We start from the raw sequence: 17,263 nt of genomic DNA on the forward strand, positions 1-17,263 counted from the left end.
AGATCATATAAAATAATACATAATGTATAAATTTTCTCAAGGTTATTACAATTTAATAGTTGTCAAAAGAAGGGTGTACAGTAATTACATGTAACTGATATGTTATGGTGACTTCTAATGTGAAATTAAATAAACATAAATCAAATTGTTTAAAAAAAATAAACAAGAATTAATATCTATTAAATGATTATGGATGATACAAACACTTTTACAAGCTTGTTTGCAATTTAAATAAATGATTTAAAAATTCATACTTAAAGTAGTCAAGTGTTATTGTTCATCCATTAATGATATAATTAATGATTCATTAAACACATCATAAATAAGATCAAACTTATGACATTTAAATTGCTATAAGAAACAAATATCCACAAGAAATGGTATCTTTAGAAGCAAGATTTTGGTTGTAAAATTGGGGTCGATTCCCGTACACTGATTTGATCAGATATATCACATAATATAAACATTTATTAGAACTCTAAAAAAAACACGTAACGGATCTTAAAAAATCACTTTAAGAATTGCTTTTCCTTATTTTGTTATTTTAACCATCAATTGTAATTCATTATCGTCACAAAAGAGACCCTCCAAACATAATACCATCGATTCCCAACTGATGTACTTTCACAAATAAACGATAGTTCAAATGTAGCAGCTGCAGTGTGGAAGTTACATTTCTTTTGGAGATTGAGCTTCTTATGGCATTGAGCACCTGCAACATATTCGTTAAAATAGAGAAATGAGGTTCTTCTTATCTATTTTCTTTAACAGATTTTGTATATTATTCACTAAAATCTTAAAGAATAAAATCTGTAAAAACACTCATATTCGATTCTTACATACTCTTTATTTTAGAGATTTCAATATTAATTATATTATTAAAACATTTCATAATGTTATAATCTAATACACTTTTTAAGATTTCATAAAAATAATAATTTAGTTGTCGAGAATAAATAACAAATCATTTATCTTTTCTGCATCAAGGTCTAGAAAAATTTATAAAGTTTGAGTTTTTTTTTTGTTTATAGAATATATGTTGGAGCTAAATAGAGAACAAAATTTCTATTTTCTTTATTTTAAGGAATCTAATTGAAAATGCTCTAAGCCAACCACCTAACAAACTGTTATGTACCTAATTTGTCTTTCCTATGATAATTTTAGGATGTGAGATGTTTGGGGGTTATCTCGTACAAATCTATTTTTAACAAATAGCAGAAAAAGGGTATAACAAAAATAATAAATGTTGCATCAGAGCATTTTCAACGGATTTTCTATAATAGAAAATTTAAAAATGAAAATCTTTAAAGAAAATTTATGTTCATCTTCAACAACTTCTTTATTTTGAAGATTATAATATGAATTATATTATTAAAATATTATTTATGTCTTCTATACATTTAATTTCAAGGATTCTCCTCTATTTTTTCAATTGTTGACGATTTATTAAAACAAAAATCAATGCTTTTTAGTTTGATGTGTCATTCACACTTGATGAATAATTAATTTTTAGTAGAAATTAATGTTCGATTTTTCCATAATGTTTGGTATAGAAGACATCGCCCCTTCTTTTAACGTTGCATACAAGTCGAATTTAGTAAGCATCGAAACTGCCGACGAGTACGTGCCTTGTCTTTCTCTTCTCTTTCTCTTCTCCGCCCAAACCCCACCTCCTTCCTTCATTGTATATCTTCAATTCTCCTTTCTTCCTCTTTCATCTTCTTCGTCTTTCTCTCTCTACATTCATTCATGGCTCCTGTTAACAACAACAACAACAATGGGCAAATCAATAACAATGAAAACCCATCAAAATATAAGGTTACAATCGTAGGAAGTGGCAATTGGGGTAGTGTTGCTTCAAAGCTCATTGCTTCCAATACCCTCAAGCTCCATTCTTTCCATGGTTTGTGTTCTCACTCCAGGATTTCAACTTTTTTTTTTTGTCTTCGCATTTTTGAATCAATTTCGTGAAAACCCATGTTTGATTTTGAAATTTTAGATGAAGTGAAGATGTGGGTGTTTGTGTTCGTGTTTCTGAATCAAAGATTTCAACTTTTTTACATTTCTTGAATCAATTTCATGTTTGATCTTGAAATTTTAGATGAAGTGAAGATGTGGGTGTTTGAAGAGAAATTGCCAAGTGGTGAAAAGCTCACAGATGTCATCAATCGTACCAATGTAATCATTCGCAAATTCCCAATTCCCAATTTGTAAAAAGACGTTTCAAGATTCGTAATTTCTCTCTGAAAACATTTTTGATTTATAAACAGGAAAATGTGAAATATTTACCGGGGATTAAGCTTGGGTCTAACGTTGTTGCTGACCCTGATCTCGAAAATGCAGGTATCATCATCATCTATCAAATCGCTGCAATATGATAAATGAATCTTGAAATTAAAGATTAGGGTTCTTTCTTCTATGTTACGTGTTTAAGTTGCAATATATATAGAATATATATATATATATATATATATATATATATATATGTGCAAAAGTTGAAGACCCCCTAGACACCGTATGTGATGAGGCATTTTGTGAGCTGATTGACTGGCCTTGGCAAGCGAAGGGATTCAAGCCCGCATCCCATAGGATTTGAATTTGACTCTGTTTTGTATTTGGGCAAAGTCACGCTAACCCTTTGCCAATTGATACACCAGAGGGCTATATATAAAGAGAGAGTGTGAGGTTCTAGGAAAACCCCAAAAAATGAAAAACTGAGGAACACAAGTAATTGAATATGTTTTCTGGTTTCTATGTCAGTGTGCATGTTACGTACATTTGCATACTGGACAAATTACTTGTATGCACATGTACATACCGTATAGACGAATGGTTACTAATGTGTTCCTCGGTTTTTTATTTTATTTTTTTTGCGGTTTTCCTTGAACCTGACCCTATATATACTAGTACTTGTCTTACATGGTTTACCCTATTACATTGTTTGTTTGCACACCACTTATTCTACCTGTCATATTTCCCTATTACCTATTACACACACCTTTGCATCATACGGGGTCTTCATGGAAACAACCTCTCGATCCTAGTGATTCAGGTAAGTTCTGCATAGATCATACCTTCTTAGACCCTATTTTCGAGTGAGATATACTGAGTTCGTTTGGTTTGGTTCTTATTTCTATTCAAATTGTGGTTCTTGCAGTGAGGGATGCAAACATGTTGGTTTTTGTGACCCCACATCAATTCATGGAGGGCATATGCAAGAGATTAGTTGGTAAGATTAGAGGTGATGCTCAAGCCATTTCTTTAATCAAAGGAATGGAGGTCAAAAAGGAAGGTCCTTGTATGATCTCCACCCTCATTTCACAACAATTAGGTGTCAATTGTTGTGTTCTTATGGGTGCTAACATCGCTAACGAGGTGACGTTCGACTAAATTATTAAAAATCACACTTCAAAACAGAGCAAAATGCATCATAATGCAACTAAGATTATCTTATTAGTTCCCAGTCAGTTTAACAAAGTTCAAAAATTCCTATTTTAATGTAACAATGTTTAAAAAATTCTTGTTTTCTACCCATCTTGACTGTTAACCTGGCAGGGCAAGTTCATTCAGGAACCTTAACTATTTTAGGAAATCAGGAACCCCCTTTTCATGAGGGTTATTCATCATGAATATCTTTCACGATACTCATCGTGAATATTTTATCACGTTATTCTCATGAATACTCAAAAAGGGTGATTCCTGGTTCTTAAAATATTTAAAGTTCCTAAATGAACCTCCCCTAACCTGCTAATCTTGTAACATTTGATGACGTGCGTGTCAAGTTTATCGTCCACTTTGTTGTAACCTTTCCTTAAAGGGTATCCACGTCATCAAAATGTTGCAAGATTAGCAGGTTACCGGTCAAAATAGATACAATATAACTTCTTTTGAAACTTTGTTACATCAATTGAGAAAAGAAACTGTTTATCAACACTAAATAGGAACAAAACCAAACTTCGTTACATTTTGATGCATTTTGCCATCAAAATACCACATACCTAACAATGAATAAGCAGATTGCAGTGGAGAAATTTAGCGAGGCAACAGTAGGGTATAGAGAAAACAGGGAGATTGCAGACAAATGGGTGCAACTATTCAGCACTCCTTACTTCATGGTCTCACCTGTAAGTAGAACTAATCTGTTAATATTGTCAAGTTTTTTAATCATAATTTTGTAGATATTAGATAAAAAACTACAAAAAATAAAAACAACTTTTGGGTATGATCAAATTCAGTGTCAAGATGTAGAGGGAGTTGAACTATGTGGGACTTTGAAAAATGTTGTGGCCATAGCAGCAGGTTCGTTCTTTGATCTTCTTTCTATCATTTTCAATAGCGAAAAAAAGGAAAGAAATAAGGGTTTTGATGGGTTTGATTCATATGGGCAGGGTTCGTGGATGGATTGGATATGGGAAATAATACAAAGGTAAATGCAGAATCTTGAAAAAGATAGATGATAAAGTTACCATCTTGAGTATTTTCTTGTTTACCGGATGATATCAGGCTGCAATAATGAGAATCGGGTTGAAAGAGATGAAAGCCTTTTCAAAGCTTTTGTTTTCTTCGGTTAAAGATAATACCTTCTTCGAGAGCTGCGGTGTTGCAGATCTCATAACGACTTGCTGTAAGAAGAGCAATATCGTCTTTTTTTTTTTCTTCCTGTTTCTTGTTCTCATGGATTCATCGGAACTGTTTGAATATGCTAATTGCAGTGGGAGGAAGAAATAGGAAGTGTGCGGAGGCTTTTGCTAAGAATGGTGGCAAAAGGTTCGTCTCTACGCCATAGATTTTACCAATGAACGATTTTGATCATCTTTAGTTCTTCATCATGATCTGCAGGTCTTTCGATGAGCTTGAAGCTGAGATGCTGCAGGGACAGAAGTTACAGGTATTTTCACCTCTACGGAAGTTCAAATAAGAATTGTAAATATTTTGAGAACTAGGAACCAACTATTTCATCAGATTTCATTTATGAATAACTCGGTCATGCATTTTCACTATTCATCATATCATGCATGTTTCATCATGAATATAATTATTATTCATCATGAATAAAACATGAATAGTTATTTTCCAGATCCTCAAAACATTTATGGTTCTCATTTTAACCTGACCCTTTTCAATTATATCGTATCTTCGTTTATTCAAACACCATATTATTAGTACCCACAAAATGAAAATGTTAACTGGCGTACCTAAATCACTGAACACACTTCTATTTTGATTTTGAAGGGAGTTTCAACCGCAAAAGAGGTATATGAGGTTTTGAAACACAAGGGATGGTTAGAGATGTTCCCGCTGTTCACAACGGTGCACGAGATCTGTACTGGCCGTCTTCCACCATCTGCCATCGTCGAGTATAGTGAACACGCCCCAAAATTTCCCCTTGTGGGTGGCCCGACTGCATTTCAATGACTCACATTTCAATCGGAAAAGCAACGATAGTTCATAAGTGTATTCTTGAAGTTTTTTCAAGTATCCACTCTTTTCATTTCTTAAAGCACTTGGTGAATCAAAAAGTTTCTACACAGGCAAATATTGCCAAATGCACCCATATCAGAAAAGCTTCAATGTTCTTCTTCTTGTTTCAAGATCAATCATACATGAAACACCCATTTTAGATTTGTTGAATTTCATGCTTTATAGCATCTTATAATTCGAATCCTCGAAATGGGAATTAAGAATTATGGTCAAATAAGAACCGTAAATATTTTGAAAACCCAAGAACCAACTATCCATGTACTAATTATAATGAATGTTGTGATTCATATTCATTATTACAAAAACTATTCATCAATGAAGATGCATGATATTCATGAATCATAATGAAAATGCATTATATTCATGAATATTTAATATTATTTATTTATGAATAATACATTAAATAGTTGAATAACTTTGGCATAAGCACATAAAGCTTTCAATATTTATGATCAACCGTTCTTGTTTTTTAGTTTTCTAACTATCGTTGCCTAGTAAGATCTAGAAAACATCGTAATCGGAAAACTCGAACATTAATCATGGAATTTGGCTTTCTGTAATTAAGAAATATTGTAGTCTGTCACATAGATTATGATCACAAGAGCGGGGATTGTATTTAAAATCCCTAATCTTTCTATAATTGTTGTGATAATGATGATAGATATGGAGTTAAACAAAGAAGTGAAGACCCAATTACCCAATTTTATAGTGGTTTTTTGGCAAAAATAATTGTTTTTTGTGATCAAATGTCAAATATAATCATCCAATATTTCGATTTACAGTTCATCAAGCAAGATGGCATGAATCTATTCGAACTCCAGAAACCCAATAAATGTCATCAAAAACCAATAGGATCTGTATATCTCGGTCGATCAATGATCACCATGTTGATCAAGCAAGAAAATTTGCAAAACTAGGGTTTTTTATAAGATCAGTAATGGATTCTCACCAAGATGAAGATTTCAAAACTAAGTTTTCCTTCGTAGACGCTTCCTCAGCTTCTTCAACTTGTGCTTCTTCATCTTCTTCTTTCTCTTTTTGTTCACACTATCAACCCAAATCATCATTTCATTGTTACCCAAATCATCATTTCATTGTTACCCAAATCAATTTCTCCTTCTGGATCAACAGATTGAACGAACCCAGATTTAAGAAATCCCCCACTTGGGTAAAACTTCAAGGAATTAGAAGGGTTGGATTGGTCGATTGTTTTGGGTACGCCAATGGCGGATGATTCTGGTTTTGTATCGGAGACTCAGATTGACTTCGAAGAGGCCACAATTAGGGTTGATGATTTCTTTCTAACGAGCTTTTGCAGAAGGGAAGTCATTTGTAACAAAATTTGGGGGGAAAGAGATACAAGAATGAGGTGTTCTGAAGCTTTTGCTTTTGATCACCAGAATTTGTTGATTAGGGTTCAGAGGTTTAGATCCAACGCTAAAAAAGAATCACAAAACGGAAGGGGAAAAAACATTATTCCATAAAAATCAAATGATGCCCCCATGCAGGATCGAACTACAGACCTCCAGTTTACAAGACTGGCGCTCTACCACTGAGCTATAGGGGCATTCTTGTTGCTCGATTTCTTTAGAATTCATGTATATGATTATGATTATGGTTATCGCATTAGTTCAGATGAAAATTATCATTTCTCAAGATTCTGTTACATTGAATGGTATTTATGCAAATGTTGATTCACAAGCATACCCCAGATTGCCCCACAGGAACCGCCATTTCAGAGTCTGACTCAATGGGTAAAGCAAGCTTTGCCCTCTAAGGAACCACATGTGAGCAACTATTTTAGAGTTACTCAGCGGCTAAATCAAGTTCCGCCCCCTAAGAACGAGATGTGAGCCGCTAGTTCAGAGATGACCCAATGGTTGAAAACGAGCTCCGACCCTAGAAATCATATGTGCATAGCCATTTTAGAGAGGCATGTGGAGGGGTTCAAACTCGTCTCTTACATACCAGGACTTGAATCTTTTTGCTCAAACACCATTCAATCTAACGGAATCTTGATGATTGAATGGTATTATCCATTAATCTTTACATCCTAAATTGGATCTTCATTTTGATTATCTTTATTGTTCACTACAAAGGTACTCGCCCAATACAACAATATACATCTCGATTTTAATGTTTCATTTTGTTCTTTGTTTTCGTTGATATAATACGGTTTCATGTGGTTTTGAGAGGGTGATAATGTTTTTATTTTTTGAATAAAAGATATCATAAAAATTTTAAAGAAAAATATTGATGCTAGTATCAAATTAATTATTTAAAAGTTCTTGTTTTTTTGTACTTTCTTTCATTCATTTCTTTCACGCAGGGTTTTTTTGGGTTCGTTAGATTTAACCGTGTTTTCTTGACGTTTTTAGGCCGGGGCTTTACCTGGTCGCTCCTCCCCCCAAAATTTCAGCCTAATCGGGGTTTGACGCCTGACCTTTTCTGTGCATCTCTAGTTTAAAACAAGAATAAAATAAATAAATAAATATCAACAATCTATATTCTTGCCCATATAGTTTTATTACCTCAAGAAAATTAATCTTTTTGGTGTATTTACATGACCCATCGTAATAAAGAATTCACCAAGGTTGTTTTCTAATCTTTTTTGAGACCTTGTTACACCTGTACCAATACTAATGCCAGAGTAGACTATAGCTGCAATCGGAAATCGTCAAATCGACTGAAAAGAGTACAAGCCTACAACATTATAATAGCGGTCCTCTTCCATATCTAACATTTGGTCTTTGGTCATTCATAGATCGGTTTAAAATTCTTGTAAGCAATTACAGCATAAAAAGGGTCTGATCCAGAAACCAACCCCAACAACCCTTTGATCCAACCGAAAGCCGAACCATCCGGTTTTGCACCATCGGCTAGCTTTCTAACCACTTCTGGCTCGGTGAACCCTTCTACACATTGAAAATACTGAACCACTAACTGCACCCTACCGAACCCGGTCCCTTCTCTCCATGCACCAATCGCCTTTTCGTAGAACAACCGGTTACTAAAGCTCACAATAAACACCCCACCTGGTCTCAACACCCGAAACACCTCGCTGAAAACCTTTTCGGGCTGCTGAAGATATTGAACACTAACTGTACATAAAACAGCATCAAAACTAGCATTCTGAAACTCAAATTTCTGATCTTGGTTCAAATCTTTGACGACAAAATAATCGAGTCTAGGGTTCTTGGCTAGCTCCTGTGGGTTGAGCCCATGGCCAACCACCTTCTTGAACTTGACCTCTTCTGGCAAATGGCTAACCCATGAGCTCATGAGGTCAAGAATTTCGAACTCTGGGCTCAATTTCTTCCTGTAAACATCGGTTAATGTCGCGATGAAGTTATCATCGACGTGGGTTACGAATCGTGGGTAGGCATAGAAGTCTTTATCGGGAGAAATGTTGAATTTGGTTCGGCCTTCTTTGGTGAGAACCAGACGCTTGATTTTGCCGGCCGATGATTGGGGTTTTGGTGGGTCGATTTGGTTTTTGATGGTGCTTGTGGGTTTTGATTTGGGGTTAGGGTGAGGGTTCCATTGGAAGGGTTTGAGGGTTGGTTGAAGGGTGTTCATGGCTACGGGTTTGAGGGTTGGCTGAGAAGCTTCGTTGTGTACATCAAGAAGAAAAAAAGATGGATAAGGTGCTCATTCTTTTAATTGTTTTGTTTGGTCCCTGTGATTTGTTCAAAGTTTTTGTGTGTGTTTTTATATTATTGAAATTATAATTTTTAAGTTTATGGTTTATATTTTATTATTATTGTTATTTTTATTTTTATGATTTATAGTTTATTGTGGTTTGTGTTTTATTGTTGTTTTCGTGACTTATACCTAGACATTGCTTGATAAACATACGTAAGAATTGGTTTTAAGAACGAAAATTGTATTGAACTGTTAACTTAGATACGAAAATCGTAATTTTGATAGTATAAAATTGTAATGAACTTAAGAACAAAAATTAAAATTCTTAACAAATCACATGGATTAAAAATGTAATTTGCTCTAATTGTTTTTTTGAAAATCTACCAAATATTTTGTAGCCATACAAATTTATGGTGTAATTATGTATTCGTGAGATACAATAAATGCAAGATTTTAAGATTTTATTATAAATTGAAAATTTGTTATTTTCAATTAAATAAATGAAATTTTAATAAATCATAAATGGTTTTTGATAATTTATATATCTTTTTTATATATAATAGAAGAGTATTTGTGCAATACAACGAGATAAATCTCCATTTTAATGTTTAGTTTTAATTCTTTGTCTCTATCGATATAATATGATTTTATGTGATTTTGAGTAAGCGATAATATTATCATTTTTGAATGAAATATAAATTTGAATATATCATAAAATTTTGAAAAAAAATAAATCGATACTAGTATTAAATTAACTATTTAATAGTTATCGTTTTCTTGGTATAATTTTTTTAATTCAATTTTTTACTATAATTTATTGGAATTAATATCAAAGTAATTTATTTTTGATTTAATAATATTTTTTAATAAAAATAATAATTAAATATTCTGTTAGAATTCAATAATTATCTTAATTATATTTTAGATTTTTTATATTTAAAATAGATGTTTATCTTGTATTTGATTATGTTTATCTGCAGTTAGTTACACGAATTTAAAAATAAAGCTTAAATAAGTTATACTTATGCAAAACTACTTTTAATTTTGAATTATAAGTAATATGCATCAATAAACAGTACTTAATGCATAAAAAATAGTTTTTAAGAATTTTTGTCAAATGATTTATAATATAGTATATATAAATACACACACACTAGAAGGATGCCTGCATAATATATCTTAATTTTAATATTTCGTTTTATTATTTATCTGTGTTGATATAATACGATTTTTAAGGGTTTTAGGAAAATTATTATGTTTTTGTTTTTAAAATAAATATAAATTTAAACGTATCTTAAAAATTTGGAAAAAAAAACATCAATATTAGTATTACATTTGCTATTTAAAGTTCTGATTTTTATGTAATTTCTTTAATTCAATATTTTATTTATAATTTAATTTAGGTTTAATAACGAAATAATTTATTTATCGTTCAATAATTTAATTTTTTATAAAGACAATAATCAATTATTTTGTTAAAAGTCAATAATTATCTTAATTATATTTTAGATTTTTTATATTTAAAATAAGATGTTTATCATATATTTGATTGGATAATGGTTATAATGGAGTATTGTTAATAATTATCATGTATTTAAACATATTTACCAATTAATTATGTTTTTATAAAGTTTAAAGATATCTTAAAAAACTGTTTCTATGCAATAATTATTTATAAGTTGTTTGTGGTATTTTTTTAATTTTAAAAAATATATGAAAAATAAAATAATTATATATATATATATATATATATATATATTTTTTTTTAATTAAAAAAGGGTTTTAAGTTATTTTCTTATATATAAATAGAATGAAGGGTATGTGGCAAGTCAAGTTTCTTCGGCAAAGCATAGAGTCCAAGTCAGGAAAACAGAAGAAATCTCTTGACTTCTGTTCGTCATCCATCTTCATCGTTGTTAGGTCCAACAATGTCGTACGATTACCTTTTCAAATACATAATCATCGGTGATACAGGTAGCTTTTTTCAATCCTTTCCTTGATTTCTTTTTCTTCGTTAATTCTTTGATCATGATCATGTCAAAACCCTAAACAAATTGTATGCAACCATGTTCTTTAACCAGTTGTGGTGTTTCGTTACTCAGGTGTAGGGAAATCGTGTTTGTTGCTGCAATTCACCGATAAGAGGTTTCAACCGGTTCATGACTTGACTATCGGAGTGGAATTCGGTGCTCGTATGGTCGCCATTGATAGCAGGCCGGTTAAGCTTCAAATTTGGGATACTGTATGTCTTGTTAACCCATCTTCTCTCTCAATTTCAACTGATCCTTTATTTCTATGTAGTTTATTGACACCTCGATTGATCCTTGTTGCTAGTAATTTTTCTACTTCTATTTTAGAGAGATTTAATTTCTGCTTTATTTTGTTATGATCACTAATAAATTTTCATGAAATTATGCAAAATTTATCGGTGAGCACTTCTATTTTGATGATATTTGAGGACCTGTAAGACTGTATTACTTTGTTAATAGCTCCATTACTATACGACAATATAAATTAATTAAAGGAACCTTCTGATGACATCGTTCGTTGTTGTTACAGAAAATTCCTTATAGCTACTGATCTCTTTTCTTATAGTAATTATATGATGAGATTGGCTTTATGGTTCTTTTAGTATCTCTATGCTCAAATTGTGGTCATTCTTATGGAAAAATGTGTAGAGTGGATTTTTTTCAATTGGCTTTGTAAGGTTCATGCCAAGTCTCGTCTGAAGTTAAAATATCAGTTCCTATATAAAACCCCTGCCAGTCGTATAAGTTCAATCAGTTTCTTTATCAACAATGCTTCTGTTTTCTGGGCCGGGGGAAGGGAACTACCATCAAGTATTCTGCAAATCTACATGAACCACAAGGCATCTGTTTTTTCTTGATGTTAGTCATCTAAAGGCTGTCTTTAGAAGCTAACAGAGTAACCTGTATAATTAGATCTCATATTTTCTCAGAGTCTGTAGACATGGTCATTCAAAACCTTAATGACAGCCCAATGCCTAAGTTCCTGCTATCCATTCTAGTAAAAAGCTACCCTAAAGCATGAAGGCTCTTTCGCTTTCTGAGGACTCCTTTAAGGAAAGCTGAGGAGCCTCGCAACTCTCTGATGCTATTAATTACAATGATTTACATTATATGATAGTCAAGTTAGCAGGACAATGAAATTTCGATATAGTTGTTATAACAATTTGCTCATGGAGAGTAAATTATAAGCAAAATCAGGTAAGAAGAATAAATAATTACTTGTTATTTGTGTAACGGATGGCCTAGTGGATACTCAACTTATTTGTCACATTCACCTTGCATACGTCTCTCTCTCTCTTCTACAATATGAACAATCTACAAAAAAGGTATGGCTCCACCCTTTGGAGCTCCCACCATATTGGTCCATGGTCATTGTGGGGAGGTAAATCACATGTCCTAGGGGAGGTGGTGCTGTCTGGAGTTGAACTTTAGTTCATACCTCCCACTCATTTTGTAAGGATGTCCACCTCCTTACCCGCTAGGCTAAAGCAGCATGGACACAATATGAACATGTTACTCCTTTCTCAAAACCTGAAAAGATGAGTTAGGCATCTCAGTCCGGGGTTTGTCATTTATTTGCATAACCATGAGATTTTGCAATATTATTCATTTGGCTATTGGTACAACAAATTTGGGAGTATACCCTTCTCTTTGCTTTTCTTCTTGCATCGTGTAATACCCTGAATTTTGATAATAAGTTGAGAATGTTGTTAACTTTTTTTTAGATCCAGTGAATGCAAATAATTTGAGGATCACAAATATAGTTTTATTGTGGTAAAAGGAGGAATATTACTAGCAAATAATTGCTGACCAAGAATAGGCGATATATTTTATATTTATTTAGTTCATAATTAATTTTGGAGGTGGAGATTAATATGTAGCATTATAAGAGGAGACCCATTTGGTGTTTAATCACCACTTTTGGTCTAGCACCGCCAATCACGGGACTGTGATTTGACCACCGCTATTTGTCCCATGACTGCGGACCGCGCACCCAAGCGGCGTGATTAACAGCATAGATGGAGGGTTATGTGTTTACTTTCAGAATGTGTGATTGTTGTATCATTTCTTTTTGTTGTCATATATCTTGACTTTTAGATTCTAAGCTTTTGAAATTGTGAGTGTACTTGCACCATGAGTGCTGACTAAGAAACTTTTATTTGATTCAGGCTGGACAAGAATCTTTCAGGTCAATCACCAGGTCATATTACAGAGGAGCAGCTGGAGCACTTCTGGTTTATGATATTACTAGGTACATGCAATTATATGTATGTTTTGTGCATGTAAATGTTCTCCCATAAGGATTTTCCTTATCTATATAATATATTGATTCTCAAGTATTCCTTTTCCCTATTAGTTTCATTCTGTTTAGAGAACTTTGCTTCCAAACTCTAACTGAAGAAGATTAGATTTAGATGTCGAAACAATTCACGACATTACAGGTGGATAATGAGCATAGATAGAGTAACCCTCTGCTCTCCTAACAGTGTTTACCCGGTGATGGATTCAGGAGTCTTGGTGATGGGGTCAGGATTTAAGTAACAATATAAACTAAAAGAAATAATTTTTCTTGTGGGAATGTATGGTCAAACCTTACTATTTTTGGCGGTCAGAAGAGAGATATTAATAGAAAACAAATTTATAATATTAAGAAAACAAAACTTCATGGGGTCAGGTGACCCCCCCCCCCCCCAAAAAAAAAAAAAAAACCTTATGAATACATCCTGCTCTAACTCAAATTGGTAATTTCCTAACTTTTTAGACCAGTTTTTTTAAATCCCATGGGATCCTGAAGATAATATCCAAAAAAATTCCCGGTGGTCCTGAGGAGACTTGAACCGGCTACCTATGAAGATGAGACCAAGGCCTAATCTTTATTTGCCGGTTAGCTGGCCTCAAGGTTTATCTAGACCAGTTTGATTGTACTAACTATGGTATTTAATACCGAGGCTTTTTTACTGTAGACCATTTGGGGATATTGTTGTGGGGATTGGTGATGAAATTTGCGTGATTTGTATCAGGAGAGAAACATTTAATCATCTAGCTGGGTGGCTTGAAGATGCACGGCAGCATGCGAACCCCAACATGACTATCATGCTTGTAGGAAATAAAAGCGATCTTTCCCACCGAAGGGCTGTCAGCAAAGAGGAAGGACAGCAGTTTGCAAAGGAAAATGGCCTCTTGTTCCTAGAGGCATCTGCAAGAACAGCGCAAAATGTTGAGGAGGTACTTTTTCACTCACATTTCCTCCTTAATTCTTTCTGGTGGGTCCCATCTCCATTTTGGAGTTCTTTTTAAGCAAACCGTGTAGATTCTCTTATAAGAACTACCATTGGAGAGAGCTCTTACAAGTCACCCACATCCTTGAAAGTTCTTGTACAAGAACCATGGTTCTTACCTTGAACTTTGTGTGAAATGACAATTTATTAGTTCTTTAATATATTTTATTGATGTTAAAAAGAACACATGGGATCCATAAAAGGGGTTCTTATAAGAATTACCATTGTGGAGTTTTATGAAGGTTATTAATTTGATGAGTTGGCAATGATGTGGCAAGAAAAAATACAAAAAGTTAGAACCTCCATTGGAGGAGATGTTATAAGAACCTTCTTTTTTGCACTTTTTTGGTCACACCATTGCCAATTCAGCAAATTAAGAACTACCATAAAAATCCACAATAATACTGACTAATAAGGACCTTCTTTTGTGGGTCCCATGTATTATTTCAACATCAATAATATGGCTATAAAATATCAAAAGGATATATAGAAGTCACTTCACACAAAATTCAAGGTAAGAACCAAGTTTCTTGTACGATACAAGAACTCAAAATGTGGTAATTTATAAGAAACCTCTCCGGTGGTAATTCTTACAAGTCACCGACACTGTTTTGCTTATAAGAACCCCTCCCATTGGAAGATGAGACCCAGAAAATGTGATTGAAATTGATTTTATATGATTTCCAGGCTTTTCTGAAGACTGCAGAAAAGATACTGGAGAAGATCCAGGAAGGCGTGTTTGATGTATCCAATGAGGTAATTTTACTTTCCCAGTTCAGTTTTAAAAAGTTGGGGTTGTATCAAGACTGACTTTGACTTTGTTTTATATGATCGAGTTATTAGTCATCAGGGATCAAGGTTGGATACGGACGTCCGCAAGGCACAGGAGGAGCAAGAGATGGAACAGTTGCTCAGAGTGGTGGATGTTGTAGTTGATTTCCAAACCATTTATATATATGATTAATTATTCATGAATCTTGGGACATGTACGTATTCTGGTTTATGGGGATGTTCATTCATGTCATGTGTAGCTTGAAAATTGTTATCATGTGAATACAAGGTTTATCGACTCCTTTCCCATATACATGAATTTATGAGTTATTGGTCAGGTTTTGGGGAAAATTGTAAAAAAATGAAAAACCGAGTAACACTCTACAATTTTGTAGTTTACGCCCATGCCTGAATTTAACTCCATAAGAGTCAAAAAAATGAGTTTCTAGAACTGGTCATGTACAAAATGGGATTTGCACACTGGTATTAGAAAATTCATATAAAATCGGTTTTTGTTTATGTTAATATTGTGATTATATCCATATCGTCTTAATTTTGGTCTAACACACCTTTATTTTGATGGATATTCACAGTAAAGGTTACAACATTGTATGCTAGCTATTTATGTTGTCATGTTTTCCGTTGCAACACCATCCTCCGGCTACGCTGGCCAGGAGTGTTACAACATTTACCAAACATACGTTTTCGTCTACAGCAAAGGTGTTAATGGGTAAGGAAAACAAACAAACGCTATTTTGCGCATTTATTTGCAACGTAAAAGTTGATTTAAAACAAGCAAAGCTGCAAAATTACTCGATAAATAACCATTAAAAATCAATTGATACTAAAACTTAGGCCTAAGGTACAACAAAATATCAAGAAAAAACCCTCAGAATTTCATCTTCTGTCTCCAAATTGTCCAGAGTTTCTTCCAAATCTTACGCGCAAATTGTCAAGAGTACGTGACACCACCAACAGCCTTGGATCGTCTTCAGGAATCTCTCGATCCTACATTTCAATGCAAATGTCAAACAAAAAGAACACAAAACCACATTTTTAACCAACCATCAATCAAATTATACCTTTAAACCGTTGTAATATGCTTGAACGGCAGGAAGAAATGGAGTTATATTACGAGCTTGCATCAGATCCCATATCATATTAGCAATCGTATATCCCCCGTTCTACAAATAAAGATTAATACAAAAGGTTGAGCAAACTTTGTTTAAACAAGCCACAATCCATGTGTCCCAATATAAATGTCCACAAAGCAAAAAGCACAGTTTTAGAAACGTCTAGTTATTACATTTTTTGATGAAGTAAATGACAATTCTACCCTTAATAGTAATAGGAGTAATGGCATTTCTTCATCTCATAATTAATGGTAGAATTAGAAAGTAGACAATTATTGTTGAAAGTAACACTTAGTTTGGCACAAAATAATATCGAAATAAACCAAACCAAATCAAACGACACAGTAGATCCCACTAAAAAATAGGGTCTTTATGGGGTGAGGGTGGGTGGTTGATGTACGTAGATCTGACCTCTACCCCAACAGAGTTACAAATTAAAATTGAGATGTGGACATTTATTTTGGGATAAACTAACATTGAAATGTGGATACTTATTGTGGGATAAACTAAAACAGAAATCCAGACATTTATTTAGAGACGGAGGGAGTAATAAACTACAGCTTGCTTACCTTTTCACCAGATGCTGCAAGGAGGAGGGCATTACCCGTTGAGGCAACCAGGTTAATACCCCTAGAACTCATCTGCGTCTGAATAAACAAAACAAACAACCAGCAATTAGTGATATAGGTTTAGGTTCAGGGGAAAACCGGAAAAAATTGAAAAATTGAAGAATATCCTAATATAACCATTTATCTGCACGGTATGCACATGTGCATACAAGTAATTTGTAAGTAATTTTTCCAATATGCACATGTGCATACCGTACAAATAAATAACTGAAAATTGAAAAACTGAAGAACACCCTAATAACCGTTCTTAGGGTGTTCCTCAGTTTTCATTTTTTAGGAGTTTTCTCCTGAACCCC

General features: G+C 33.4%; 4 protein-coding genes, 1 long non-coding RNA gene and 1 other non-coding gene across 7 annotated transcripts in view; 2 read left to right on the forward strand and 4 right to left on the reverse strand.

Annotated features, from left to right (window-relative positions):
- Positions 1 to 1,537: 1,537 nt before the first annotated feature.
- LOC112515075 lies at positions 1,538 to 6,887 on the reverse strand. The gene is made up of 6 exons (XR_003069489.1): positions 6,431 to 6,887; positions 5,196 to 5,401; positions 4,581 to 4,867; positions 3,999 to 4,122; positions 2,290 to 2,367; positions 1,538 to 1,756 (listed from the first exon to the last, which is right to left on the reverse strand). It is a non-coding gene; the product is annotated as an uncharacterized LOC112515075 (long non-coding RNA).
- Positions 1,646 to 5,594, forward strand: LOC112515370 (glycerol-3-phosphate dehydrogenase [NAD(+)]). Its single transcript, XM_025122149.1, has 11 exons — positions 1,646 to 1,903; positions 2,102 to 2,178; positions 2,271 to 2,343; positions 3,158 to 3,375; positions 4,017 to 4,124; positions 4,236 to 4,299; positions 4,389 to 4,426; positions 4,504 to 4,624; positions 4,713 to 4,767; positions 4,840 to 4,888; positions 5,233 to 5,594. Exons 1-11 carry the CDS (start codon positions 1,750 to 1,752, stop codon positions 5,413 to 5,415), a joined length of 1,140 nt encoding a protein of 379 aa, XP_024977917.1. The 5' UTR covers positions 1,646 to 1,749; the 3' UTR covers positions 5,416 to 5,594.
- Positions 6,888 to 6,976: 89 nt separating the features above from the next.
- TRNAT-UGU lies at positions 6,977 to 7,048 on the reverse strand. Its single transcript has one exon. It is a non-coding gene; the product is annotated as a tRNA-Thr (tRNA).
- Positions 7,049 to 8,008: 960 nt separating this feature from the next.
- Positions 8,009 to 9,116, reverse strand: LOC112515392. The gene has a single exon (XM_025122185.1). The coding sequence runs from the start codon at positions 9,058 to 9,060 to the stop codon at positions 8,236 to 8,238; it is 825 nt and encodes a 274-aa protein (XP_024977953.1). The 5' UTR covers positions 9,061 to 9,116; the 3' UTR covers positions 8,009 to 8,235.
- Positions 9,117 to 10,935: 1,819 nt separating this feature from the next.
- LOC112515889 (ras-related protein RABB1b) lies at positions 10,936 to 15,518 on the forward strand. 2 transcript variants are annotated; one of them, XM_025122850.1, is made up of 6 exons: positions 10,936 to 11,100; positions 11,229 to 11,368; positions 13,325 to 13,407; positions 14,177 to 14,381; positions 15,122 to 15,190; positions 15,271 to 15,518. In XM_025122850.1, exons 1-6 carry the CDS (start codon positions 11,055 to 11,057, stop codon positions 15,364 to 15,366), a joined length of 639 nt encoding a protein of 212 aa, XP_024978618.1. In that variant the 5' UTR covers positions 10,936 to 11,054; the 3' UTR covers positions 15,367 to 15,518. The 2 variants fall into 2 exon arrangements, with proteins under 2 accessions (XP_024978618.1, XP_024978619.1); XM_025122851.1 differs by having other exon boundaries at positions 15,278 to 15,518.
- A 422-nt stretch (positions 15,519 to 15,940) lies between these two features.
- LOC112515888 (pentatricopeptide repeat-containing protein At4g35850, mitochondrial) overlaps positions 15,941 to 17,263 on the reverse strand; it is a 7,963-nt gene continuing 6,640 nt past the window's right edge. Inside the window, exons 11-13 of the mRNA XM_025122849.1 lie at positions 16,908 to 16,985; positions 16,288 to 16,389; positions 15,941 to 16,213 (exon numbers count right to left, since the gene is read on the reverse strand). Coding sequence (XP_024978617.1) covers positions 16,103 to 16,213; positions 16,288 to 16,389; positions 16,908 to 16,985 — 291 coding nt within the window. The 3' untranslated portion in view covers positions 15,941 to 16,102. The remainder of the gene's footprint in view (positions 16,214 to 16,287; positions 16,390 to 16,907; positions 16,986 to 17,263) is intronic.

The sequence above is a fragment of the Cynara cardunculus genome (genome assembly GCF_001531365.2).
Source record: "Cynara cardunculus var. scolymus isolate 2C chromosome LG 7, CcrdV1, whole genome shotgun sequence".
NCBI lineage: Eukaryota > Viridiplantae > Streptophyta > Magnoliopsida > Asterales > Asteraceae > Cynara > Cynara cardunculus.

What these genes read in the sequence shown, in the direction of transcription:
- LOC112515370 (XM_025122149.1), top strand. Translation starts at nt 1,750, where the DNA reads ATGGCTCCTGTTAACAACAACAACAACAATGGGCAAATCAATAACAAT. An exon ending in TGTTGTGGCCATAGCAGCAG is followed by an intron (nt 4,300 to 4,388) that starts GTTCGTTCTTTG and finishes TCATATGGGCAG; the next exon opens with GGTTCGTGGATGGATTGGAT. An exon ending in AGATCTCATAACGACTTGCT is followed by an intron (nt 4,625 to 4,712) that starts GTAAGAAGAGCA and finishes TGCTAATTGCAG; the next exon opens with TGGGAGGAAGAAATAGGAAG.
- LOC112515392 (XM_025122185.1), bottom strand. Translation starts at nt 9,060, where the DNA reads ATGAACACCCTTCAACCAACCCTCAAACCCTTCCAATGGAACCCTCAC.
- LOC112515889 (XM_025122850.1), top strand. Translation starts at nt 11,055, where the DNA reads ATGTCGTACGATTACCTTTTCAAATACATAATCATCGGTGATACAG. An exon ending in CTGGTTTATGATATTACTAG is followed by an intron (nt 13,408 to 14,176) that starts GTACATGCAATT and finishes GATTTGTATCAG; the next exon opens with GAGAGAAACATTTAATCATC. An exon ending in TGTTTGATGTATCCAATGAG is followed by an intron (nt 15,191 to 15,270) that starts GTAATTTTACTT and finishes TATATGATCGAG; the next exon opens with TTATTAGTCATCAGGGATCA.